The 25,558-nt window shown below is 46.1% G+C and overlaps 1 protein-coding gene across 8 annotated transcripts in view; it reads right to left on the reverse strand.

Moving 5' to 3' along the window:
- Positions 1-930: 930 nt before the first annotated feature.
- Positions 931-25,558, reverse strand: part of chd6 (chromodomain helicase DNA binding protein 6) — a 68,221-nt gene continuing 43,593 nt past the window's right edge. For 5 of the 8 annotated variants that reach the window (XM_069531631.1, XM_069531653.1, XM_069531620.1 and 2 more), the window contains exons 17-45: positions 25,362-25,518; positions 25,033-25,243; positions 24,700-24,895; positions 23,760-23,924; positions 23,495-23,674; positions 23,201-23,311; positions 22,599-22,801; positions 22,220-22,300; positions 21,957-22,075; positions 21,340-21,499; positions 20,133-20,222; positions 19,945-20,048; positions 19,494-19,623; positions 18,082-18,160; positions 17,757-17,814; positions 16,566-16,938; positions 16,055-16,263; positions 15,811-15,908; positions 14,867-15,688; positions 14,402-14,656; positions 13,491-13,812; positions 11,879-13,279; positions 11,456-11,607; positions 10,916-11,191; positions 9,159-9,791; positions 8,752-8,991; positions 8,518-8,658; positions 8,182-8,286; positions 931-8,038 (exon numbers count right to left, since the gene is read on the reverse strand). In XM_069531631.1, coding sequence (XP_069387732.1) covers positions 6,869-8,038; positions 8,182-8,286; positions 8,518-8,658; positions 8,752-8,991; positions 9,159-9,791; positions 10,916-11,191; positions 11,456-11,607; positions 11,879-13,279; positions 13,491-13,812; positions 14,402-14,656; positions 14,867-15,688; positions 15,811-15,908; positions 16,055-16,263; positions 16,566-16,938; positions 17,757-17,814; positions 18,082-18,160; positions 19,494-19,623; positions 19,945-20,048; positions 20,133-20,222; positions 21,340-21,499; positions 21,957-22,075; positions 22,220-22,300; positions 22,599-22,801; positions 23,201-23,311; positions 23,495-23,674; positions 23,760-23,924; positions 24,700-24,895; positions 25,033-25,243; positions 25,362-25,518 — 8,241 coding nt within the window. In that variant the 3' untranslated portion in view covers positions 931-6,868. The remainder of the gene's footprint in view (positions 8,039-8,181; positions 8,287-8,517; positions 8,659-8,751; positions 8,992-9,158; positions 9,792-10,915; positions 11,192-11,455; positions 11,608-11,878; positions 13,280-13,490; positions 13,813-14,401; positions 14,657-14,866; positions 15,689-15,810; positions 15,909-16,054; positions 16,264-16,565; positions 16,939-17,756; positions 17,815-18,081; positions 18,161-19,493; positions 19,624-19,944; positions 20,049-20,132; positions 20,223-21,339; positions 21,500-21,956; positions 22,076-22,219; positions 22,301-22,598; positions 22,802-23,200; positions 23,312-23,494; positions 23,675-23,759; positions 23,925-24,699; positions 24,896-25,032; positions 25,244-25,361; positions 25,519-25,558) is intronic. The other 3 variants (XM_069531661.1, XM_069531669.1, XM_069531675.1) reach the window with 3 other exon arrangements.

A 25,558-nucleotide genomic window follows, 5' to 3' on the forward strand; every position in this document is an offset into this window, starting at 1 on the left:
CAGAGTGAGAGCAAGAGTCACAGGGAGGGATCGGTTTAAAAAAAGATGTTATTAGTTCGAAAAAATAGGAAAATGGATTTGTGAGATTTGGTTGATGAAAAGTTTCAGAGATTGATTTTCTTCTTTTCCAGAGTCAGAAACTAATAAACAGCTCAGGACGGATTTGCTGTCGTCTCATTTGATTCCAAACAGGAATTTCAAGATTATTTTGCTCAATTAAATTAATTATTAATGACTCAAAAGTGAAATAGTGAGAGGGGGGGGTTTAAACCTTAATTTTTTTTTCTTCTTTCCCTAAACAAATAATCTTTAAGTTTAATTAGTTTTCTCTTTGTTACAAGATTTGTACGATTATTTCGCAGTTTTCAATTTTTGGGTGAAAGTTGTAAATTTACATGAAAAAGGTTTGAGTGGATAAATACTCGTCAGAAGTATTTAAATGTAATATATAAGATGATGTGTTTAGAAATTAGATCCAAACTCTGTTCAAACAACCGGAGCAAGTTGAAAAATGAAAAACAAGGTTGACATGAGTCAGTATTTCATTATCTAGTACTTTGCAACATGTACGTTTATTTTTCTCCCCTCAGGTTTTTCTGAACTTCGTTATATTTAGAAAAATCTGATGAAGCGCGTTCAAGTTCAGATTTAATTATCGGTGGTATGAAAGTGAAAAGTCTCGAAGATATGAAACATCGAAACACAACCAGACACACAAACAACGGTCACAGTTTCAATCAACAATACAGGAAAATAAAATCTGACGTCAGGTCGATGCTCCAGAGTTCGAGCCTCAGCTTCAACACAAAACACTGCAGATGTCACGGAACTGATTTTTACTGCGACAGAAGTTTTCTCCACCTGCTCAGTTCACTTTGCCGAAGTAATTTCATAATAATAAAAAAATAAAAAAGTCCAGCGAAGACGAGGGAAAGTTGAAAGTCATCTTTTATTGCACAATAAAAGATCACACATACCATGTTCTGACTCATGAGATTGGTCCACATGGGAACACAGAGAGATATACTTACAAATAAGAACCAAGGAAAGAGGGAAGGAAAGAAAGATAAAAAATAAAAAAACCAACCACAGAACGTTTCCTCGGTAACGACCAGGTTCGGTCTTTTCTCCACTTTTAACAGAAACACCCTCGTGAGTAACGCTCAGATCTTCTTTTTGTGTTGAGGTGGATTCACAGACACGTGATGAAGGGTTTGTATCTGAAGTACTGAGATCTGGGAGTGTTTGTATCTGAAGTACTGAGATCTGGGAGTGTTTGTATCTGAAGTACTGAGATCTGGGAGTGTTTGTATCTAAAGTACTGAGATCTGGGAGTGTTTGTATCTGAAGTACTGAGATCTGGGAGTGTTTGTATCTAAAGTACTGAGATCTGGGCGTGTTTGTATCTAAAGTACTGAGATCTGGGAGTGTTTGTATCTGAAGTACTGAGATCTGGGAGTGTTTGTATCTGAAGTACTGAGATCTGAAGAGTTCTGACGGAGGGATGATATCAATGATTCTTCGGCGACTTTAACGCGTCGTCATTTTGCTGAAAGACTTTTGTGAGAATGGAAAATAGTTCGGATTCTAATTTTACATTCACCTCTTTCACCCAGGATCATACTTCAGTGTCTGTGAAACCAGGAAACTTCTTTTCTCACTTTTTATAAGATTCTCTTTTCAAACGACAAATACGTTTCGTCAATTGATTTTTTGAGGCCGTTCCATGTTGGAGAGGTTACGTCCGTCTGAGGTCAAAGGTCAGCGACAGATCAGCTGACAGTGTCGAGGACAGAGAGGAGGAGGGGCTTAACGCTGGAAATAAAGTAAGAACCAGGTTTCTCAAACTCCGGTGAAGTCAAACAGTGAAACTGACGAGTGACGGAGAGAGGAGGGGATTCATTATTCTTCTTTTTAGAAAATCTGATTCAAATCATGAGGAAGCAGAAGATGTCTCCTTCAACAACACGTGTCGGGAAATTTCTGGACGTTTATTTTAAATCAAATCGCTGATTCTGAAAAGGGAAAATACCAAAAAAGTAACTTGGGACATATATGAAAGTTAGAATAAATGGAGCTGTGATTGAGGAGCGCAGCTTTCAGTCAAACTTCAGTCAAAACAAAACGGCCCATCAAGGTTCTTTTCTAAATTTGGGGTTCGCTCGTGGACGAGGACCCTGCAGATCAGTCACCACACTGTAACGGATCCTTGTGTCGGCGGAGACGCTCTCCAGACTCGTTAAAGACTCTTGAAGCGGATTAGCAGGTGACGAGAGCGGCGGAGGAAAACTTTGATGGTTGAACGTCCATGTGAACCAAAACAAACCATCGATCAGTCATGACATCGACGTAAGAGACGAGAACGGCACAATAAATACGTTATTCATGAGGTTTACATTTCTTTCCTTTTTTTTTTTTTTTGAGGTGAACGTTCTGAAGGACACGGAACCAAACCCCCCCACGCTGTCGACATGCGTGTGACATGAACACAGACCGACCTCCGGCTTCCATTCAAGTTTCTCCACGAGGAGACACCGGCTACAGGAAGTGAGTTTCTGATAATTCAGCTGTGGGACACGACTAGCGCCCCCTAATGGTTCAGTGATGGAATAGCAACCAACACACAAGAACAATCAAATATTTAATACGTAAATAAAGATGGACGACGTGATGGCTCCAAAAGTGATGCCAAAACGTCTCAATCGCCCCCTGTTGGCTGGCTCTGGTATAGGCCCTGCCTCCTCCACGTTAGTGGATGGGAGAAACTTCAAATGAGGAAAAAAATCAAAGTAGAAGTTAAATAAATGTTTCTCAAACGTGGTTTCTGTCATTTTAGGTAGTTCTGATTAGTTTGGTTTTAGTTACGTCATGATTGACAGCTGAGACTGACTCGCGATTGGTCGAGAGCTAACGAGGCTCCACGCCACGATCACAACGGCACAGAATTCGAATGACGTCACTGGTGCAAGACGTTTTGGCTTCGTTTCTGGATGGTAGTTAGTGAGGATGCATCGTCCATCTTTATTTTAGTCTGCGGGTTGAACAGCCGTCCATTAAGGTGAAGTATTTTGTTCTCCACCAACAGGTGAGAGAGAAAAGAGCATGAACCTCCTCAAGGCATCCAAAAAAAAAAAAAAAACCACAGAAGAAGAAAGTTCCCTGGATATTCCTGCAACTGCTGCAGCAACATTTGTCTCAGTGGATCTTTTCATTCATATATTTTGGATCTATGTAATTTCAGATATGGAGACTCAGAGACGCCGGCAGTCCGTCAGAGTCGACGTTGCTGAGATAAACTAAAGTTAATTTGAATGAGCAACAATATTTTCTACCAGTTTCAGAAAAGACGATTTGTTTAAACACGATTAACGAATAAAAAATCCTCGATCCTCTCAGTTCACGTCACATCTGTTCATTAAATAGGCTCCATAGAAAATACACCGTGTGTTGAGGTTACATTTCTTTTTAATTTTAAAACAACTACAACAGTCACAGGGATGAACAGTCGACTACACAGGAAGTGTTTCAGCTTTGTCTTTGAAAACCTGGAGGAGGCTCACACCCTTCGCTCTCATCTTTAAATTTCCCCTCAACCACCAGCGCTGCCTCGTCTGCCGAGAGTGAAACCCAACACTTTCATCACTTTTCCAACAGGGGTGTGATGTTTACGTCGTGTGCAGGTGCCGCCCACAACAGACAGAAACTATTTAAGGTGATTTTTCGAGGCACTGATTAGGAAACAGTCACTTTTTTTTTTTGTTCACTCTCCGTTTTGTGCTTTGAGCGACGACTGATTGACTTCAGGGGATTAACGCAGTGGTTGGGACAGTGGTACCTTTGCTTTTCAACATAATGCACATCACCACGGCTGTGAACGCTTATCGGACTGAACGCTAACACCGTAACATGACGAGATGTAACAGAATATCTATACAAAGAAATACTAGCTAAATAAGGCATTTTACTTTTATTAATACATAATGAAACTAAGAGAGAAAGAAACAAATGTCATATTTGGTGAAAGTTTGGCAAAGCAAAAAAAAAAAAAAAAAAAAAAAAAAGTAGAATAAATTATGTGGAGCCACAAATTTGTGACAAGGCAACAACCATGTTTTTTTTTTTCTTTTCCCAATGAGAAATGTGACCTGTAGACAGAAACGGAAACACAACTCCACGAGACGTGTGCGCATGCATGCACACAGACACACACTCTCTCTCCCAACATCACACACACACACACACTCTCTCTTTCTCTCTCTCTCTCTCACAGACACACACACACACAGAGGAAAGAAAACATAGAAACAGGTTAACATTCACAAAAAAGACATTGTGCAAAAATAATGTTTTCATGTATGAAAACAAAAGACATGAACATTACAAACATCTGACGTTTGCGCTCAAAGTTCCGAACCCTGTTGTGAATTAAAACCAGCCACTTGCATCCATTGAATGTACAGTACGGTCTGTGTGGTGCACAAAACACTGGGACTAACCCCCCCCCCCCCCCCCCCGCATGTGTCAAGTATTTTTTTTGAGAAACAAACCAAAAAAAAAAAAAAAAAAAAAAGGCGAAAGAAATAAATGGTGCACTTACATATATATATATAAAAAAAAACAGAAATATACAGCGATAGATTTACATATTTAGAAACTCTTAGTATGAACTGCTATTAAAACTAATCTTAGGAAAAGAGACGAGACGAAGAGCAACGACTGAGTCACACGGCTTTGCTTCCCTCCTCTTCCTGTGCTATCTGTTCTTCATTCGAAAGTACAGACTTTTCCCTTTCGCTGGACAGATGGTCGACATCTCTCTACACAGAATCCCACCGAGGAAACAAAGAAGAGAACGTTGTGGTCAAAAATAAAAACAAAACACACGACTATGAAATGATGCTACAGGTCAAGATTGAAATTGTTGTTTCACTGTTTATGAGCCACTGTTCAAACGGATTCAGTGATGTCATTTGGGACAAAACAAAAAAACACCTCCTTTCCTCTTTCCTCCCTCCTTCTCGATGTCTGATGGATAGCATGGAATCAAATCTACCTCCTACTGCCCCCTGGTGGTTTGGCTGAGCTCTTTAAAAAAAAAAAAACGAAACCTCTAAAGGGACGTTCTCTCAAAGTGACTCTGTGTCTGAGCTTAAAATATAAAAAATTAAAAAATCTTAACATGATCTTGAAAGGGATAAAATGACTTAATCTCTTTAAATTAATCTCTTTTCAACAGAAGAAAATAAAAAAGGTGGTGTTCTTGTTCTGAAGGTCTGATTCTTCTTTAGTGAGGGCGAATAAACTTCTTAAAAAGAAGTTATAGCAGCAACGGCATAGCATTGATTATAGATAAATTATAGCCATAATAAAAACATGAATTAGATTTATCTAAAACATGTGGGACCAGCAGATAATATCTTAAAGTTAAGATACAACATCCCGGCCTGGGATTTATCAACTTTTACGGCCACAGATTTCTTGATTTAAGTAAAAAAAACATTTTTGTTTTTTTGATTTGGCGTCTTTCTTACCTTTACAACAACAAGTTGATTTAGAGGTTTTAAAAGTCTAAGATCTGAAATGTGCTCAGACCGTTTTATTTTATTTTTTAGGCCACATCCATACAACGTAAATGACGTTTTCAAACTTAAAGTATCTCCGTCTACACGAGCGCTTCGTCTCCGTATGTATAATCCGCGCGCTAACACGCCTGAAAACGCATATCACGTGACCCGACTCGTACACTGAGCACGTGTGTGTCAATGTTAACAGGAAATACTTGAATAACAGCTCGTCTCCTCCACATGTAAACGGTTGTGTTGTTGTAAAAAAAAACATAATTTAACTGCACAAACAGCTGTTAGCAAAGACAACAGGGTCGGTAACACTTGATTCTCCATGTCGTGTTCTACACTGGTAGCTTAAGACTAAGGTAGTGGACTTCTTCTGGAAGGAGGTCATGTGACAGGAGCCTGAAGAATCAGCGAAGGCTAGGACATGACGGAAAAGTCCCAGTCGGCACATCTCAGTTCAGACTAATGTGCAAACCTGGAGTTCTTAAATGAAAACGGATTCAAGCAGCGTTTACTAACTTCTCAACTTTTGGCGGCTCCACAACTCCAGAGAAGTGCGGACGCTGTGTCTGTACCAGAGTTGTGAAAGCACAGTTGTGTGGATGTAGCCTGACGTTAATGTAATGTAGACGCTTCAGTGTCTGGGGACGCAGCTTTTTGAGCCCTGCACAAAAAGTAAATATCATCCACAAGCACGAATGGCAAGAAAGGGCCGAGGTGAACGGGCTCGTCTTTTAGCGCTCGTCCGCTCTGTCTTCAAATTCACTGAAAAGTGGAGAAAAGTTCAGAATGAATTAAGAAAACCACCTCCTTTAAATCTTGTGTCTGTGCAAAACACACCAAACTGAAGCTGCGCATCCAAAAACATTTGTGTCGACGGACCATCTTGGATTTTTGTGTAACGACACGCCAAATACACACTTCTGGGTTAGAGGATATTGCCTTCTGTGAGTGTGTGTGTGTGTGGACTCAGTCTTGATGCAGAATGAAGGGGAACAATACATAGAAGAATCGTTTCTTACACTTGTTTGTATACAAGGAGGGAGTGAAGAGGGCGAGGGGGGGGGGGGGGGGGGTCTTGGTATATAAACATGACCAAGTTGAATATAATCATCATCATCATCATCATCATCGTTATTATTAGTCATCGTCATAATAAAAGTCTTTACATGGACATTGACTGACAGACACGGCACAAACTTTACACTGTTGCTCAGTCGAGAAAAGGGGCAACAGAGGAGACGGGAGGAGAGCGCAGGAAGTGCTTCGTCTCTCTGTCCAGTTTGTCTCCTCCTCTACACTTCCTCCTCTCCGCCTTCCTGTCTCTGCTCCTCAGTTTCCTGCTTCTCCTCCGATCCTTCCTCGTCCTCCTGTGTTGCTGCTGCTCCCTCAGGATGGTCGTGGGAGTCTGATTCCTGGGGCTCTGAGGGCCCGTCCTCTGTGTCTCCCTGCCCGGTCTGGGGCTCTTCAGTCGGAGGTGGGCCTGGGTCCGGAGCCGAGGTAGAGGGGATGGAGGGAGACACGGAGGAGGCCGGGTGGGAGGCGACGCTAACCTTAACTGTACTTTCTTTCTCCTCCTCTCTCTCCCCTTCCTCCCTCCCTCTCTTCCTCCTCCTCTTTGGGCTTCCCGGGGAACCGTCTACCATGCCAGGTGGCATGGCGGGCAGCGCCATGATGCCACCGTGAGGCAAGAACATGTGTGGATACAGCAGGCCGTGGGACATGCCCGGGATCAGGAAGGGGTTGAAGGTAAGATGGCTTCCAGCGCTCGCTCCGAGGTGCACAGAGCCAAGATGGGCCCTGCTGGTGGAGGTAATGATGGCCGCCTCCATCGCTCCCGACCTTTTGTTGGTGTCCGCTGCTCCTTTCTCATCCTGGCTCCACTCCTTTTCGCCACCGGTACCCGGAGAGCCTGCACTCTCTCTGTCAGCGGGCGTTGTTGATGAGGGGCTGGCCTCAGATGTGGAGGGTGCCATTGTTGTGGTGACCTTCGGCGCTGACAGTGAAGAAGAAGAGGAGGAGGAGCTGGGGTGAGGAGGAGGCGCGTGCGCCATCATTGCTCCGACGCTGAACAAGGCATGCTGAGGGATCGCAGCCCCATGGGGGTGCGGGATGCCATGCAGCATCATGGGTAACATGCTCAACCCGTTCTTGGCGTCTTCTGCTGACGCTCCAGCTCCACCCGCCTGGAAACCGTGAGGGAATCCAGCTGCCATGATCCCCGAGATGGGGATTCCAGGAATACCGCCACGGAGATTCTGCATGGCCACCATGGAGTCCATGCTGCCGATCAAACCGCCGTTCATGAAGAGCGGGGGGCCGAGGCCAGATGAGGAGGAGTCAGAGACGGAAAGGAGGGGCTTAGGCATCTCATTGCGAGGCCGACGTCCACGTCGACGAGAGTTCGGGTCCCTGTTAACTGGTTCTGTCAGGATCCGAGAGAACTTCCCCTCGGGGAGGAAACCCTGCAGGTTAGAGGAGGACGACAAATTAGATTCTACTGCATTAATGAAAAATGATCTAAGATTTAAGGTCAAATAAAAAATAAGCAGAGGAGGAATGAAAGTATCTGCAGACATTGACAAACATCATTAAAGTTTATACTCACAGAGTGTTTGACCACATCAGCCCAGTCTGGAGCGACGTAGTACTCCGAGTTGGCATCCAACCACCTGGAGAGCTCTTTTATGGCCGGAGCCATGGCGCCACCAAGCTGTGAGGTGAGGAAAACGCACACAATAATTCAATGACAAAGATGTTAAGCCACATGTGGGAGTTCTCCATTTACTTGACAGCAGCAGGTGACACCACAGCACCACCAGGCTGCAGCAAAGAGTAACGCAGCAGGACACTGAGGTTTTTTTTCCTCCTGCGACTGAACTTGAGAATGTAGATTTACTGATGGTGTAAATGAGCTGTGTGAACACGTGTGTTTGTTTTCTACCCTGCGTCCGGTTCCTCGGTGCACGACAGGAACCCTCTCCTCCCCCGTCAAAGAGTTGATGTCCAGCTTGGTCGGGTCTTTGCAGCGATGCCTCCTCTGCTTGGGACGCTCCACAAAACCGTGTAACAGACCTGCTCCGGACTGAAGAGAGGACAGAGGCGTTAATAAGACACGACCATTTATTTCAACACAAAAATAAATGCGGCACCGTCGCATCAATAGTTTCTGACGTACATGAGCGAACGTGGGCAGATCCATGCTGTAGCTCGGATTCTGTCTCAGCCACTCGATGAGACCTTTGCTCGCCGCCTCCCTGTCGATCGCCACGATCTCCGGCTGAGGAGGCGTCTGCGTGGGGGTGGGAGTAGAAGAGGTGGACGGAGTGGGAGGACCCGCGGGTCGCTCTGAAGGGGAGGGGGACGGCGAGGAAGTGGAGGAGGAGACGGAGGAGTGGCTGATCATATCCACCCGGCCCTGCAGGTAACACACACACACACACACACACACACACACACACACACACACACACACACAGGTGTATTAGCTTGATATTCAACACTCCATCTTTCAATCTCCCCCCAGTGTAGCTTCTCCGTCACACTGAGCTACACACAGTTCAAACTGGCCTCACACTGACCCACCTGTGTCTCAGGGAGGTGCAGTCCTCGGCTCTTGGTGAACTCAGAGTACAGAGCTTCCACGTTTCTCCTCCTCCCTCTCCTCCTCCTCAGTGAGTCATCTCCCCTCAGGCTCCCGTTAACTATCTGCCCTGTAACAGGATGGATGAGCCCGGCCTGCAGTATCCCCGCCATGTCGATTCCCACAGAGCCAGTTAACGGTGCTGTGATGGGGGGCGGCGGCAGCTTGTGGCCGCTGCCGGCACCGTGGTGGCTGATTCCTGGTGCAACCACAGCGTCACCCGAGCCACTGCCACTAGTGGTGCTTATTTCTGTAGACGACTTGGTTAGATCGATGGCTGCTTCTTGCCAGCCGTTCATCAACATGGCTCCTGTGCGGTGAGAGGGCGGGGCCACCACCGGCACCTTCTCACCACTGGAGCTTGTGGCGGCGGCAGCGTGGCACGCCGACGCTGATTTCCCAGCTAAAACCTTGGCAGCGGCTGCAGCGGCCGCGGCTTCGTAGTCGAAAGACCTCCGACCTCCTGCACGTTTGAGCTCGGGGAGGTAGGGAGGAGCCACGAGCCTCTCCTGTAAGAGAGGCAAGGAGGTGAGGCGCCAAGCTCCGCGCCCGCATGCGCCGCCCCGCGGCATGTACTGTCAGGGTGGACAGGGTGGGTGAGGGGTAGACAAGAATGGGAGAGAGATGATGGCTTTATTAAACATACATATGGACTGAGACACAACACAGTGGCGGCTGTCAACCAGACCTGGGTAAAACTACGTCAACACCTCAACACTATAGTTTTCAGCTCTCGGATTTGATCATCATGATTGACAGCTAAGACTGGCCTCGCAGTTCGTGGAGTATCTACAGGAACTCGCTGCAAGATGGCCGCTTTCATGTAACGGATACTTCATTTCGGGAGAGCGGGAGGAAGTGGAGACTCGTGAGCAACAATTTTCTGCCTGAACAAGAATTATCGGAGCCTAATCTAAACCTGCTGTTTTCCCCAAACTACAGGCACGTGAAGGGTAAAGAATAAAGTAGAGAGCCCAGCTAACGTGACCATACCCGACCACTAATATTATTTTAAACGTTTTGTCTGAACCCAGCCCTGACTCAACGATCCCAAAGGGCTTGGGTTCGGACTTCCACACCCTAGTGGAGACATGTCGTCTGTCTTTATTTAACGTCAATGGTGATTATTCGTTTACCGCCAAGATTACGAGATATTAAATCAAATAAATAGTTCACACCCTCAGTTCCCTGGTTTATGGTGTGTAACATTAGTTAGACAATAACTGAAATAAAAACGTATTGAATTTTTCTTGTAAGGGATTTTCTTCATATTTGAAACGTATTAATTTATATGACTACATGCCCAAGTCTGATATCAACATGTATAATATCAACAGTACACATTACAGACACAGGAAACTTTACAAGAAGGCAATGATGAATCTATGAAGTGAACCAGAGGTGCCCAGTGTCACCTGACAAACCTGCTCCATATTTCACAAATATCAATATAAGTTGAGATATTTTAACTAAACTGATCCTCGTGCTCGATAACACTGACAAAGATAAATTAGACATTCAACGTTTATCTGAAAATAATATTTAAATATAACTTGAACTTCATCATCAGTTTAAACTGGACACCACTTGTATGAACCATGACATGAGACAATGGAAATAAATGTAGACAGATGACAGATACCTCGATATGCACAAAAAAGTGTTTTATTAATTCATCAGGTCACAGGTTCATTCTCACCTTAGGTAGTCTCGTCAGAGGCGGAGGGATCTGGAACGCCAGTCCCGGGTTTGTCTGCTGAACTCTGGCCTGTCCCTGGACGGAGCTTGAGGTCGTGGTGGGGAGGAATCCCGCTCGCTGCTGGTGGTGGTGGTGGTGGTGCTGGGCCAAGCTGTTGGCCAGGCAGGAGTTGGCGGAGAGGGAACCAGGCGCGTCGTGCTGCTCGCTGGGCCAAGGCCACTTCCCTTTCAGGATGGCGTGACAGATGCTGTCCAGACGATTAATGATCACCCGGTCCTACAGGGGCAGAGATAATGTGAGGGGAATTAAAAGTAGTGAATAAAAAGCTGTTTTCTTTGCTACTGTACTTTTCTCTTTGTTTTTTTGAGTTTGCCTCATGAAAACATGGAAGCATTTAGGTGCACAGGGGAAAAACTTAAAATGTGGGTATTTGTATCTGGGGAAAAAAATCAGTACAAACTGAAACAACAACTTAAAGTAAGTAAACATTTGCAGCTCTGAAATGTGCGTCGATGTTAGACGGTAACGACAACACAGTACCTTCGGCCACTCTGAGAACGAGTAAAGTGCCTTCTCCTGTAAGAGCTGAGCGATGGTCGGCTCCCTGGCGTCATGGAGACTGTCGGGAATGTCACACATGGAGATGGGAGCTGCAAACCTGGGGCTGCCCGCGTATCCTTCCACCACAGGGACTATGAAAGAGGACGACAGGTTTGAAACCAACAGTTTGTCTAATGAGAAGTACAGCCTGGATTTTACAAATGACTTTTGCAAAGTCTGCGGTAAAGTGAGATCCTGCGACACCTCGTCCACACCCTGCTTCGTGACGTCATATTCTAAAGTTCTCTATAGATGCAGCAGCTGCTGTTCGGTGTTGGCTTCAAGTGAAGCTGTTATTTTATGAGAAACTTTACTGTGAGCAAAATATGTCTCCTTTAAATGAGCACGTTTGAGGATTCTTACCTGGTGTACTCGGCCTCTCCTCCTTCACTTGGCCTTTCTCCACCAGGCTCTCCGAGGAGTCCACCAGCCCGTCCGCTTGCTCGAGCTTCGGGGTCAGGACAGTGCTGTCGGCCTCCAGCAGCTCCTGCTTCGTCTCAGATTTGATCTCCGTGAACTCGAGGCCCTCGGGCTTGGCCTCAGGTTTGACCTCTGAGCTGTCCGGGTAGGCTGCGAGCTCCAGAACGTCCGGCTTGGCTTCAGGCTTGATGACGGACGTGTCAGGAAAAGCTGTTAACCCTAAACCCTCTGGCTTCGTCTCACTCTTAAGCTTGGCGACATCTGGATAAGACGTGAAGTCGAGAGCCACTGGTTTGGCTTCGGGTTTGACTTCGACGCCATCTGAGAAGGCTGCAAACTGGAGAACTTCAGGTTTATGGTCCACGCTCTCAGGCTTCATGGAGATGCTTAGATCTTCGGGTTTTGACTGCGGGGTTTCTTCTTTCAGGGGATAATCTAACTGCTCCGCTTTGGTCACTAACTTTTCTGACTTGACGGGGTAAGCGAGAAACTTTGCATGTTTGACTTCACAGCTGTCAGGGTATACGGGTAACGCCTCCTCAGCGACCTCCATCTTTGTCTCCTCTACCTTGATTGGCTGCTCCAGTTGAGCCAGTTTCTTCTCACCCCCATTGTTTGGTAACAGAGGGAATTTAAGATCGGATGGTTTCGCGTCAATGCTGTTTTCAGGCAGAGCAGCGACGGGTTTGATTTTGATGCGTTGAAGCAGATTGTCTTTGTTGTCCTGATATGGGGCGATTGTCAGGGCTCCGTTCTTACAGTCTTCACCTGGACCTTCGTAATCTTCCTGATCTGTGGCGACATTCCCACCGTTCTTTGTGTTGGTCTCATCAGACTTTGATGCGTCTGTAACAGAGGTGAGGGAAGCTGAAGGGCAGGAGGGTCGTGTGCAGTCTGAGTAGACATCGTCCAGCTCGGTCTCACAGGCTTTAGTGTTTGATTGTTTCACTGGAACGTCCTCATCAACTTGATCTGAAAGATCAGTGTGCTCCATCGAACCATCCTCTCTGGAATCTTCTGCTAATTCTCTCGCTTGCAGGAACTCTTCAGATGCATTTCCTATTAAAGTTCCAGACTTTTCATTCGTCTCTCCATCAACGGTCTGATACAAAATCAACCCGTCCACCTCCTCCTCCGGCTCTTCAATAGACTCGGGACACTGCTCGATCTTCCCGAGATAAGGATGCACGACTCGGGGAAAGCCCGTTTTATGTTGTCCTTGCTCAAAGCGCTGCTGAAAGTCTTGAGACAGATGGTTTGACACGTCCATCCTCTCGTCCTGTTCTTCTGGTTCTAACCCATCGATCTGGTCCATGTGTGGATTCAAGACTCCCAAACTTTGGTCTGAAAATATAGGTCAGATGGAATTTAAATCAGGAGCAAAGGAAAGCAGGGGGGTTTATCTGATTATAGCATCTTTACATTTATTCTGATGGCTCATTCCTGATCTTCCACAAGATCTGGAAGTAGGAAATTCTAGTACCCACTGACATCTCCTCCAAACTTTTGAGACCAAGAAAATCATAATAGTAATAATAATAATAGTCAAATATACCTTGATGCGCGTCACTCTGCTCTCCTTCCAGACACTGATCTCCTTCTTTATCTCCCCTCTGCTCCATGTTCTCCCCCGACAAGCCTTCCACATCTTCTTCCTCCTTCTCGTCGAACTCAAACCCAGCGCCTCCGTCCCGCTCCTCTTCCTCGTCCACAGGATTGGTCAGGCTCACAGCGATATCGGAGTGGCCCAGCCTATCCTGTGGCTCGTGGGCGGTGATGTCAGACAGAGAGAGGGGAGGAGGGGGGACGTACGGCGGAGGAGGGCTCACTGACAGGTCAGTTTGATCTGCGCTGGGTTCCTCACTCACACCAATGTCCTGAACGAAATAATAATAATGCATTGATTTATAAAGAACTTCCTCTAAACAATCTTTTAAACCACTTGCTTTATGTAACTTTGGTGACTGAGCCACGTGTGTCTGTAGAGGGCGCTGTTGCTCAGTCAAATTTACATATTGCTGCTTTAAAACTATATTCACTTCTCCGCCAAAGTTCACTGATCTTTTAACAGCTTTTAATAAACATTTTCTCTCACAGGGTCAAAAATATCCTCTGTTTAATAATGATTTCAGCAGCCATTAGTAATTCATACATTTTCTTTATAATGTAATATCATTTAATTGCTAAATAGTAAAGTACTGGCACAATCCAATAACTGAAGTGGGTGTTTGGGGAAATTGTCCAAATCACAAGTAGTTCAAGAAAAAATAATATTTCACAGTAATTTACTGAATGTTTGTCTATGGTCTGCCGCACTAAAAACATTAAAATACAAATGGTTTCAGATAATTGTTACCGCAGGAGTTGTGATTACACAGCGATGTTTTTAAAATGCTTTTGAAATCATCATCATTTTCTCTGTAAGTTGCTGATGTCGTCCTGAAGGAACAGGACAATGAAACCGACCTTAAAGAGCATGTAGCTGGAGGACAGCGGCTCCACTGAATCTCCTGCAGATGGGTGGGACGGGGAGGATGAGGGCGGAAGGCCCAGACACTCCTCCAGCGTTCCACCTTCCTCCCCTCCTCGGTCTCCCCCCTGCGTCTCCTCGTCCTCCTCCTCCAGAAAGCCGGTCTCCAGAGCGGAGGGACCCAGGATTGGATCGGACTCGTTGAACATGTGGTGAGCAGGACTGGAGTGGTCTGTTCCGTCCCAGGGAGCCTGCAGGGACAGAGGTGGTGGATGAAAGAAAGATGGTGGTGCACACAAACATGGATGGAGGAAAAAGACAAGTACGTTTACGACCTCGGGAAAGTCCTTTGTGAAATAGTCAATTTAATAGTTAATAGTTTGTCCAGACTCAAATAATATATAAATTGAAAAGTTTATGGGAGTTAGATTTTGTGTTTTCATTGTTTGGAGAATACAAACCTGTAACTGGTCCAGCTCCACTGACGGCGCCATCAGCCCTGTTTCCTCTGACGAACCCTGCTCGCCTACAAGCACGTCACTCCTTAGTTTTGAATCCAGGTCTGTTCCGCCCACGCCGTACGAGTTGAGCATACTCTGACCTCCTGCAGCAGAGTTGAACGGGAAACCGTTGAGGGCGTCTTTGGACGTTTTCCCTCCATGTAACGCATCTGCAGACATGGCGTCATGCTGCAGGGAACTCAGCTCCAGGGATTCATCCAAAGGGGGACAGTCAAGGAAATCTCCCCGTGACCCAGGCACCATTCCCAGGCTCGGTGAGGCAGAATCGTGGGCATCCAGCGGCGGAGGTTGGAGGTGAGGGTGAGAGGAAGAGGAAGAAGAGGAGGAAGGAGAAGGAGCTGATGGAGGCATAATGTGATGCTGGTGGTGATGCTGGTGGTGGTGAGAGGACTGGTGGGGGTATTCAGGAGGCTGAGGGGAGTGGCGACCGAGACCTGAGTCGTACAAGCAGCAGTGAGGATGCGGCAGCTGCGGATGCGACGAGGAGAAAGAAGAGGACGAGATCGACAAGCCAGGATGGTGAGAGTGATGGTAACTCTGAGGATGAAGGTGAGAGGGCTGTCTTTTGACGTAGTTCCTGTGAGCCTCCAGGAAGCTCAGCTGGGGGTCGTTGAGGATGTAGAAGTCGGTTCGACTCAAGCCGTGACGTGCCGCACCGATGAGGAGGTCGCGGTCGTGTTTGCCGGTCTCCCACCAGACCGGGAGGTAGAGGGAGGGGCGGCACAGCTGGAGGCGGGCGGAGAGTAACGGGTGACGGAGAACCTGAGAGGAGGAGGAAATTTAGAGAGCGTGAAGGTCGAATGTTTGAAAACCATTTCCACCAACGCGCTCTGAGTGATGCTAGTCTAGAAAAAGAAGTTAGTCATTTCTATTAAAGAGCTCACCTGCTCTCTGATTTTGCGGAGCAGCTCGATGCGATACAAAGTCCGGGCGGCTCTCTCCTCTGTCAGAGGCTCCACGAGCACTGCGGGATCCACCAGCCCTGCAGCGACATGAGAGGAAGGGGAGGGGAGAGTCAGACATTAGCACGGAGCAAGTTTTCTGAAGGTGATAAATTAACTCCATCACTGATGTTTGCATCAGAACTTTGCTCTCACATTCAGACAACGCATTAAATATAAATCATACCTTCTTCCTTCCTCAGAGGCAGCTTGCAGGCCGTCCTGCACATGTTGACGAAGGAGTTAAAGTATCTCTCCAAACTCTCGTCCGTCTTCCTCTCCAGTCGGGCCAGAGCTCTGAACTGAGACCAGTCGAAGGTTTTCCTCTCTGGGTCGTAGACCACCCCGTACGACGACACGGTGCGGTAGAAGTCCGCTTGCTCTCGACGAGTCCACCTGAGACGAGACAGAGGAGACAAAGAGAAAAGAAACAAGACTGAAACTCTGCATCAGAAATGTTTAACGAAAAAAAAAGACAGAAATGTTAAAGACGTCAATTTCAAGTCCGCGAAAAAAAAGTCTTGCAATTGTTTTTTTGTAATCATATTATTTTCTCTCACATTATAGCCGGAATAAAAACTACAGATATGCAGATCCAAACAAATAAGACTTAAACAAATATAAATTTAAACTCGATTCTGCAACACAACATTTGTATTTATCGGTTATTCTCTGCTTTAAATTTCCAGCATCATCACCTCCTCTGCCACTCCAGAAACAGAGGGTCCGGTTCTGTGGCGACAACGGAACACCTCCTCAGCTCTTCTCCCAGCTGCCACGCCAACGGTCCGCCAGCATGATGACTGTGAGAGGATCCGCCTCCTCCCATCCCCATGCCAACAAGGCCATCGTGAAGCAGGAAGTCGTGCCTGAGCAGTGGCTCGCGGCGCAGCGTGAACCGCTGGTAGGCGGTGATGAGGCGCCGCACACGAGCCGTCAAGGCTGGGCCCGTGGGCCAGAGAGGTCGAGCCTGGACCACGTGCAGAGCCGCCACACCCGTTCCTGTTCCCGTTGTTGTCGTGGTGACCAAAGGCCCATCCTGGACGCAGACATCAGTCAACATTTGGGAGTCTGTGAAGAGAGAGAGACATGTCGACGATAAAAAGTAGAACTGGCCTTTACCGCAGGACGGCTAGAAATTCCTAAAAAGATTTAGATCTCATTCTGATTTAATTCCGCTTGGATTTCGGACTTTAAACCAGAGGATCAATGAGCTGGGAAACTAAAATCAATCACAGCAGAGCACTGGGCCGTTAAAACGTAATTTTCTCATCACAGAAAATCCCAAATATCCTCTTTTTTCAAATAAAAAAACGTTTTGAATATAAAAAAGACGGAAAGAGTTTGTAATAATTTCTCTCGAGCTCCTCCATTCACAGCAGAACACTGAGTACCTGACGTCTCACTGTCTCTTTCTCCAGAGTAACATTCAACAATTGGATGCTCATTAGATTTACCCACAGAGAGCGAACACTATTAAAACTATCAGAACTCATTTTGCACATTTGAGCCCCTGTGCTCTGCTTACAGGCGGTGAAATGAAGTCCTCAGCAGGTGAAATGGGTTTAGAAAGGAAGCATCAGGGGAAAGAACCTTTCGCACTAAATCAGAGATTTAGTTCAGAGGAGAGAAATGATATCACACTGTCTTAAAAAGGATGTCGGAGTCATGACAGGAAAAATATCCATGACTCACTGAAAATGATGCTTGAATTGTTTTTACGACCTGAAAATGTCAAAGCGCTAAACAGCCTTCGATCCCGGGGAGAGCGTCTGTATTTGTGTGTTTGTGTTAACGTGAACTCTGGAAAACAGCTTCTGAAGGATCGTAAACGTGAGGCTGCTCTTTTGTGTCTTCTACAGGAAATGTAGAGCGACAGCGAGTCTCACCTGGACCTGTACTGTCAGGTTTGTCCGAGGTATCAGTGCTGGAGCAGGTTTCTTCTCCCTGTCGATTAAAAATGCACAAAATTGTTTGGAATTAACACAACAGCAACAATTCTATCACACAACCACCCGACAGTCTTTTTTCTAAGACTGGATATTTTTGTTCAAATCGATATCACGATATCAGCAGGGATATTTTAAATTAAACACAAATGTAGTTTACTTGTCTGTCTTGAAAGAGAGAATGAAACTCAGTGAGACTGCCTGATTACATAAAGAGTGAGTGAACGAGTGAGTGAGTGAGTGAGTGAAGGATCTTCCTCTTCACCTTGCTGCTCTCGTCTCTGTCCTCTCCTCCGTCAGCTTTGTTTTCAGCATCATCCTTCGCCTCCTCTGTTTTACAAACACTGAAAAGAAAAAAACAACAGACGAGAGAAAAAAGCTGAACTAACAGTGTTGTCTAAAGTCTTGATGAGCTCCGCAGGTGAATGTGTGAATAAGGAGAGAACAGGAAGCGAAAGTCTGAATCAAACCCGAGCCTCCACGGGAATTCCACAGGAGGAAAATCACTCTTCAAGAAGCACTGAGGAAAAGTGAAAGTTTTGTGTCACTCCCTCTGTGTGAATCCTTGTAACTTGTCCCTTCTCCTTGGTACGATTTAAATGTTCTCATCCTGTGGAGGAAACCTTCCTAACGCTAACGTTTAGAGACGAGATGTTTCTGCAGAGCTCAGCTGGGAACTGCTCAGGATTGAGCAGGTAACAAAGCGAACGACAACTTCAGTTACCCTCGGGAAGACGGTCAAAGCTTCCTGTTCAAACACGTGCGTCTCATCTTCACAGCTCCGCCATCAGTCGATGGAGCAGCATCCAGAAAATGAATTTCCCCCCCCCCCCCCCGATGCGTTTACTCTCCTCTTTCTCTCTCGGTTATTCTCTCTGGCTTTTGTCAGTCAAGGTTTTTTTTATTGCAGGAGTGAAAAGTGGTGGAAAATGACTTGAGTTGGCTGTTTTCACACGTCCTCCGAGGAAAAAGCTTTTAGAATTCAGTGGCCGACTGAGCGCTGTATCATTTTACACCTGCAGCTGTCAGAGTCTGTTCATCATTAAAACATGACCTGGTTGTTATTCTCAAAGTAAGGACCCCGATATCAGCCGCTGCATTAATGTTTGTATTTCTATGTGTTTTTAATCTGGTTCTTCACACCCAGGATGTAAAGCCTGCATGTGTGAGAGGAGGTGGCGGTGTCAACACAAACAAACACAGAGAGAACAAGATGTGTTTGTGACACCAGCGTTGGCCGCCGCTGCGCCCGTTACCACAGACGGTGAGGAACAGACGACAGGATGTGGATCCTGATGAAGATCAGCAGGTTTGATGTTCATGTGGGTCACCTCCATACAGACATCCCGAAGGTTTACTGAGTGTCAGGAGCAGGTGGAGGATACTGAAGTGGTCCCTGCTTCATCTCCTTATCATTAACGATCTCTGCCAAAGCTCGTTGTGTTTAAGCCCCTGTCCGGTGATTAGTTTGTCAGAACAACACAAAAACGTCTGAACTTAGTTTTTTTTTTTTAAAACACGGTAGAAGGATGGACCACGGGCCAAGAAAGAACTCAGTAACTTGGTTTACTACTGTAAATCAGATCTGGGACCATGTAGCTCAAAGAACAGATACACATTGCACTGAGAGTATAACACCATGGGTTGTGTGATGCATAGAACACGTGTGTACCCTACCTGTCGGTCATGTCTGCAGCCCCCTCGCCTCCACCCTGTTCAACTGTCAGCGCTGTGACATCTGGCATCCCCACCCTCTCCAGGAAACACAGCTCCGGATCAGCACGCATGGCGTTATACCGCTCATATCCTGTCCAAGAAAAAAAAATATGGATGACAATCAAATCACAGACAAAGACGTACTGATGTACACAACCACACACACACACACACACACACACACAGCAGAATATTCGGTTCCAGTTTAGCCGAGTGACCTGCTGACAATAATTTGGGTCTGAGTATACCGTGATGGTCTGATGCTGTAAAAGCTTAAAACACAAAATACATCTGGGTGAACGCCACACAAACACATGGACAACCTATGCCAGATGTGTTCCTTCCATGATTGTTCTCATCTGTGAGACAATGCATTTACAAAACATCTCGCTCCGCCTCCTCCGGCCCTCACCGTGTTTGTGGACTCCTATGAGGAGGGACTTGTCGGCGTCTGCGTCCCACCACGTCGCAGGGATCTCAATGTAGTCGATGTCTGGTAGCGACACCTCAAGTTTACTGTCGAAACACACAGAAGAAACAGCACCACTGTCAGTGTCAGGTGTCAAGATTGTTCTTTTCTTACAATAAGCAGCTTCTTACCTGGCAGGTATCCCCTCCAGAGCCTGATTGGCAGCCTCACCCAACACCTCCACCTTCAGGTAGTACAACATCCTCACCCTCAGCAGCACCCTGAGTACAGACAGGTGGAGAGAGACGGAGGGGAAGTCAAAGATTATTTTCTTGCTCTGAACGGTGGATCCCATCGACCATCGTCTGAAGATGAATTAACATCTAGGGGCAAAAGCCAATATATGTGTGTTCTCCCAGTGTAGTGCAGATATTCAGGCCAGGACTCCATCTTCTGTTCATCGTAACCTGTTCACAGTCTAGTTTCGTTATCACACACGTCAAAGGTCTGAAGTGAAACTTTTTGTCGATGTTTTAGGTTCAAATGATCTTTCGTCCACACGTACTGTTTACCTGAGGGGATCTGAAACAAGAAACAAGAAACCAGAACCTCCCGGTTCCAAAATCTCATCCCTCACCTATAGAATCTGAATATTAATGTGCAGAACTTGTTTACAGAGATTATGTTTGTTCAGGCTTAGTTAATCCAGACGTGTGCGTGACGGTAAATTGTTCTACTGCTGCTTCTTCCTCATGTCTTCTCCCGTCATGTCTCTCTCTTGTCGTAATCTCTCCGCTCTTGTAATGAGAGTTCTTCTGTCAACAGGCTCTGTGAGAGCTGAATTAATTAAATGCCACCGCTCTGCCCTGCGACTGAACTGATATACAGGAGTAAACACTTCACGTGTAAACAGCTCCCAGCTTCAGGGTGAAATTAAAAGTCCTCAAGTGTCAATACGTTTAACAACCGCTCTGGTTCTTTTTCTGCCCTTAAAATTTGTGTTTTGCCGGAAGCTTTGTTGTACTGTTGTTGTCACGTTGAAGCCACCGGTAGCTTCAGCTTCAGTTATTCTGCAGCTCAGAAATTTTATTTATAATCCATCAGCTATAGCTTTTCCTTTTGAGGGCTGCAGCCAATCACCATCTAGGGACAAAATATATCCAAATAAGCCCAAACTGCATGTCGCTGGACTGTAGTAGGAAGCTGGAGTACCCCGGAGAACATGCGAATTCCACACGGACACCCCGAGCTGGGAATCAAACCAGGACAGTTCCAAACACTGTACCACTATGCCGCAGATAATGGCTGGAGGGGTTGTTTCTCTAGGACATTGCCACGTTTACAGAATTGCAGATGATTCCTGTTAACTGAAGTCGGTAAAACCGGTGGTTGACTGACTTGTTGCAGTGCTGTTTGAGGTGCTTCTTGTAGCTCTCGTCCTGCAGAACCACTTCAGGGTTACAGTGGACCAGCCAGTCAGCGTTCTTCACTTCAGGAATGTTCAGCTGATTCTTCAGCTTCTTCCCCTTCCGACCCCGAGGGACCGGAGCTGATAAACCTGCGACAAAGAGGAAAAGAAGGAGAAAAAAAAAAACGGGGAGTTAATTGCCGACAAAGGATTTTGGATGCACTGTCCGCTCTGACAATTTAATGAAAATAAGCACAGCAGCAAACAGAGTGGGAGGTTCTGAGGTGAAATCATTTTCCTCCTGCAAAGTTATTATCATTTAAATGAATAGATACAGTTAAAGTGGAACGCCAACAATTTTACACATTAAAGTCATTTAACAGGGGAGGAGGGAATCCGATAAATGAATATCATTACGCGCCTGAATCTCCAACCTAACTGTCAGTGGTTGCGCTGCATTCTGGGTAATGTAGGTGCTACCCTTTCGGCAAGAAAAGGAGGATGCAAGGAATGAAAAAGGTAAAACGTCTCTGAACCCTTTAATACCAGTTGAAACGGTTGGAACGTCCTGGGCTGACACGGTGTAACCGAAAAGTGAAATGCTAACCGGAGTGATTGAGCAGCGTCTGGTCCTGGCCCTCCTTGGTGGGTGTGATCAGATCCCAGATGAAGCTCTTGATCTTGTCGTCACCTTTGTAGTGTCTCAGGCAGTAGACCAGCAGAGCTCTGCGGGACAAACGAGTGGGGGTTTTCCTTTCAACTTAGAAAAACCGTTATGTTTGCAGGTATATGGTGTCAGGCGCTGCACTGCTGACCTCGTTGCAGAATGTGTTCAAGGTAAAAAGCTCAACAAATACATGCTCTCCTTACCTGCAGATCACCTCCATATCTCTCTCTGCCAGGTGCCACTTGAAGCGACCGTGGTTTAGGACGTCCTTCCACCGACCCCAACTGGAAAAGACGGAGAGGAAAGAAAATATTTAGATAGACAGAAACCAATAAATACACCAAGTTTATGTTTCAGTTCGAAACACAGTGAACTTTTTGCTCTGTTTTTATATTTGGCACATTTATGGTCAGAGCTGAGTTTGCATTTGAGAGCAACGCTGTAAACAAACGTTTATGAGTTCGCGAGCAGCTTTTTATTGGACCGTGAGTGAAGGTGTCATCCCTCGTGGTTCAGGCTGCGAGGTGTGAGGGATGAGTGTATTCAATATGCAGGCAGATGCACATTATTCTCCGTTCATACCCAAAGATCAGTAGATTCTTTTCGACCCGGAAACACTCAGCACGGAGGTAGCGTCGGCTGCGCTCGCCCAGGCGACGACTGCGACACGGCCGGTCCTCCGAGTCGCTTTCCAGCTCGGAGAACTCCATCAGCTCGTCATCCTCGAAGGAGTTGTAGTGACGGGTCTGTTTCCTCACCCGAGGCGTGTCGATCACCAGGGACTCCTGCGTCAGAGAGAAAACATTCATCTGAATCAGACAAAGTTTATGAAGTTTATAAAAAATCTCTGGTTGTATTCACAGGAAAAGGACGAGATGTAAAGTACTTCTGTTCACTGTGGGTCAATAATTAGGGCGTAAAGGCTTCAAGTCCCAAGCAACGCACACACACACAGAATAATGAATATTCTGCTTTATGAGGAGGAGAGGAGGAGGAGAGGAGGAGGAGAGGGGAGGAATACTGACAGACAGGGTGAGACGTTCTCTAGTATCACGAAGACGTCGATATGGTCGATATTTTAAGGGTAAAGAAGCTTTGATCCTTCTGGTTTTTGTTTGTGTATAAATGGACCGTATGGATTTATGGATTTATTTATGCAGAATATCTCCTGCTCTTCTTTATACCTTCTCGGATTTGGAGTCGATCTCCACTTCAGCGATCTTGGCCCATTTCTGCCAGAAGTTGGGGTCGTCCAGAGAAATGTCCGTTCTGTTTCCAGATGAGGTGAAACTGGCCTGAGAAAGGGAAAAATTAAAAAGAGTCAGATCCTGGTTTTGTTTAGAGCCACTCAAAAGAGTTTCACACAAATATTTAGTATCTGAACATTTGATCTTGAGGCCAAAACTAAAGTTTTCAGTGTTGCCTCCACTGGAAATATCAGTTTAAATTCCAGTATTTCCGAAGTTTGGTGTTTCTACCTTAGCGAATGTGGAGCCTTTCCCCTCAGTCTGGATGGTGATGGTCTGAGTTCGTCTTTGAAGAATCTGATCAATGTCTTCCTCGCAGAACTTGGAGCCCTCGTCTTCTTCGTCCATCAGGGCCCCATACGCTCCTTTTTTCAACAAGTCCTCCAGCTCCAGTTTTGAAAGCTGCTGCACCTGGAGAAACACACTCACACATTAGGATTCACGTTCTTTGATTACCCAATCCCCAAAACGGGCAAAGCTAAAACTGGTCTCTCACCCCGTTGAGGCTTCCTTTACGGTTGATATCTTGGAGAACAGCTTTATCCAGTCCGAGCTTCAGACTGGCCTTGTCGAACATTTCCCTCTCGTACGAGTTCCTGGTGATCAGTCTGTAGACTTTCACCGCTTTGCTCTGGCCAATCCGGTGACAGCGTGCCTGAGCCTGGGACAAGAAACAAGACATGAGAGAGAACATTTATTCTACTGTGACTGTTTTTGCAGTTTGATTTTTAAATGCTTTGAGAGGAGATATAGTTACCGTACATTTAAAAAATGCTCAAAGCTGCGCATTTTAAAAGGTCACCAAAACCATTATTAAGTGTGATGGAGATAAACGCTCAAACTAAATCTCGTTATTCCAGAAATCTCAATCGGTCTTTTGCAGACGATTCTATTACAGCTATTAATTTCTGTTCCCTTGAAAATCTTCAGCAAACAAATGACTGAATTTCTTTGTCAGGATTTAACAGCGAGCGTCTCAGTGATGAACTCATCCTGCGGTTTAATCAGTGACCAATCAGACATGTAACAACAAACAAGGCTGAAAGCGAATCAGAAATGTTCTGTTTAGGTGACAGCCGACAAGATAAGGAAACATGCATTGCATCCAAACTGCGGGGGAGCCTCATTCTGGCTGTCAGGTAACACTGTGCACTCACTTCATTATTCAAGACAGAGTCGCTCTTTGAAGCACGCGTTTTATCACCTGCTGCAGTCCCAGAAGGCAATACAAATGCCACTACATATTAAAGAGCGAAGACAAGCAGCAGCTTAGCGCAGTGAAAAAGGATCGAGCGTGAATTAGAGAGATGTTCTCTGTTTTTTCATGTTCTGACAGCAGAGAATAATTTATTCGTCAGATGATATTCTCATCTGCGCGGCTTCGGGCTTTTATCCACGAACCGTCGTTACATCTGCGGCCGGGTCGTCGTGCTCACCTGCAAGTCGTTCTGCGGGTTCCAGTCTGAGTCGAAGATGATGCAGGTGTCTGCGGCCGTCAGGTTGATTCCCAGCCCCCCAGCTCTGGTGCAGAGCAGGAAGACGAAGCGGTCCGAGTCGGGCTTACAGAACCTGTCGATGGCCGCCTGCCGCAGGTTCCCTCGCACACGGCCGTCGATGCGCTCATACGTGTAGCTGGAGAAAACACACGCATTCAATTTCTCTTTTCCAACAACTGTTGCATCACATCTTTCTCTCACAAACCTCGATTCTAAACTTTGCCCTTGTTTTTCCTCCCACACGTTTCCTTCGCTCATTCTCTCTCTCCTCACCGTCTCTGGATGAGGTAGTCCTCCAGGATGTCCAGACAGCGGACCATCTGTGAGAAGACCAGGACTTTGTGTCCCCCGGCCAGCAGTTTGGGCAGCAGCTTGTCAATCAGCACCAGTTTTCCGGCCGCCTGGATCATCGCCTGCAGCTGGAAGTCCAGCGCGTCCGGACTGTGGCTCTTCCTGAAACTTTCCAGAATCTTCTCTTCAGCTCCTGAAAAAAAGACGATTAAAAAAAAGAGACTTTAAGAAACTTCTTTCTTTTACTCAAGCTATATGTGTGTGTGTGTGTGTGTGTGTGTGTGTGTGTGTGTGTGTGCGTGCGTTCTGACCTGTGATAAGGTAGGGGTGGTTGCAGCACTTGCGGAGCTCCATCATGGTGTTAATGAGGTTGGGCATATTGTGCTGGTTCGCTCCTTTGGACAGGAAGGAGAAGTTCTTCTCTAAGATCGCTCTGTAGTATTTCTTTTGAATGTTGGTCAACTCCACCTGCGACAACACAAACACAAGAGTCAGACATTATAACTTC

Source organism: Paralichthys olivaceus, chromosome 2, assembly GCF_024713975.1.
Source record: "Paralichthys olivaceus isolate ysfri-2021 chromosome 2, ASM2471397v2, whole genome shotgun sequence".
Classification (NCBI taxonomy): Eukaryota; Metazoa; Chordata; class Actinopteri; order Pleuronectiformes; family Paralichthyidae; genus Paralichthys; species Paralichthys olivaceus.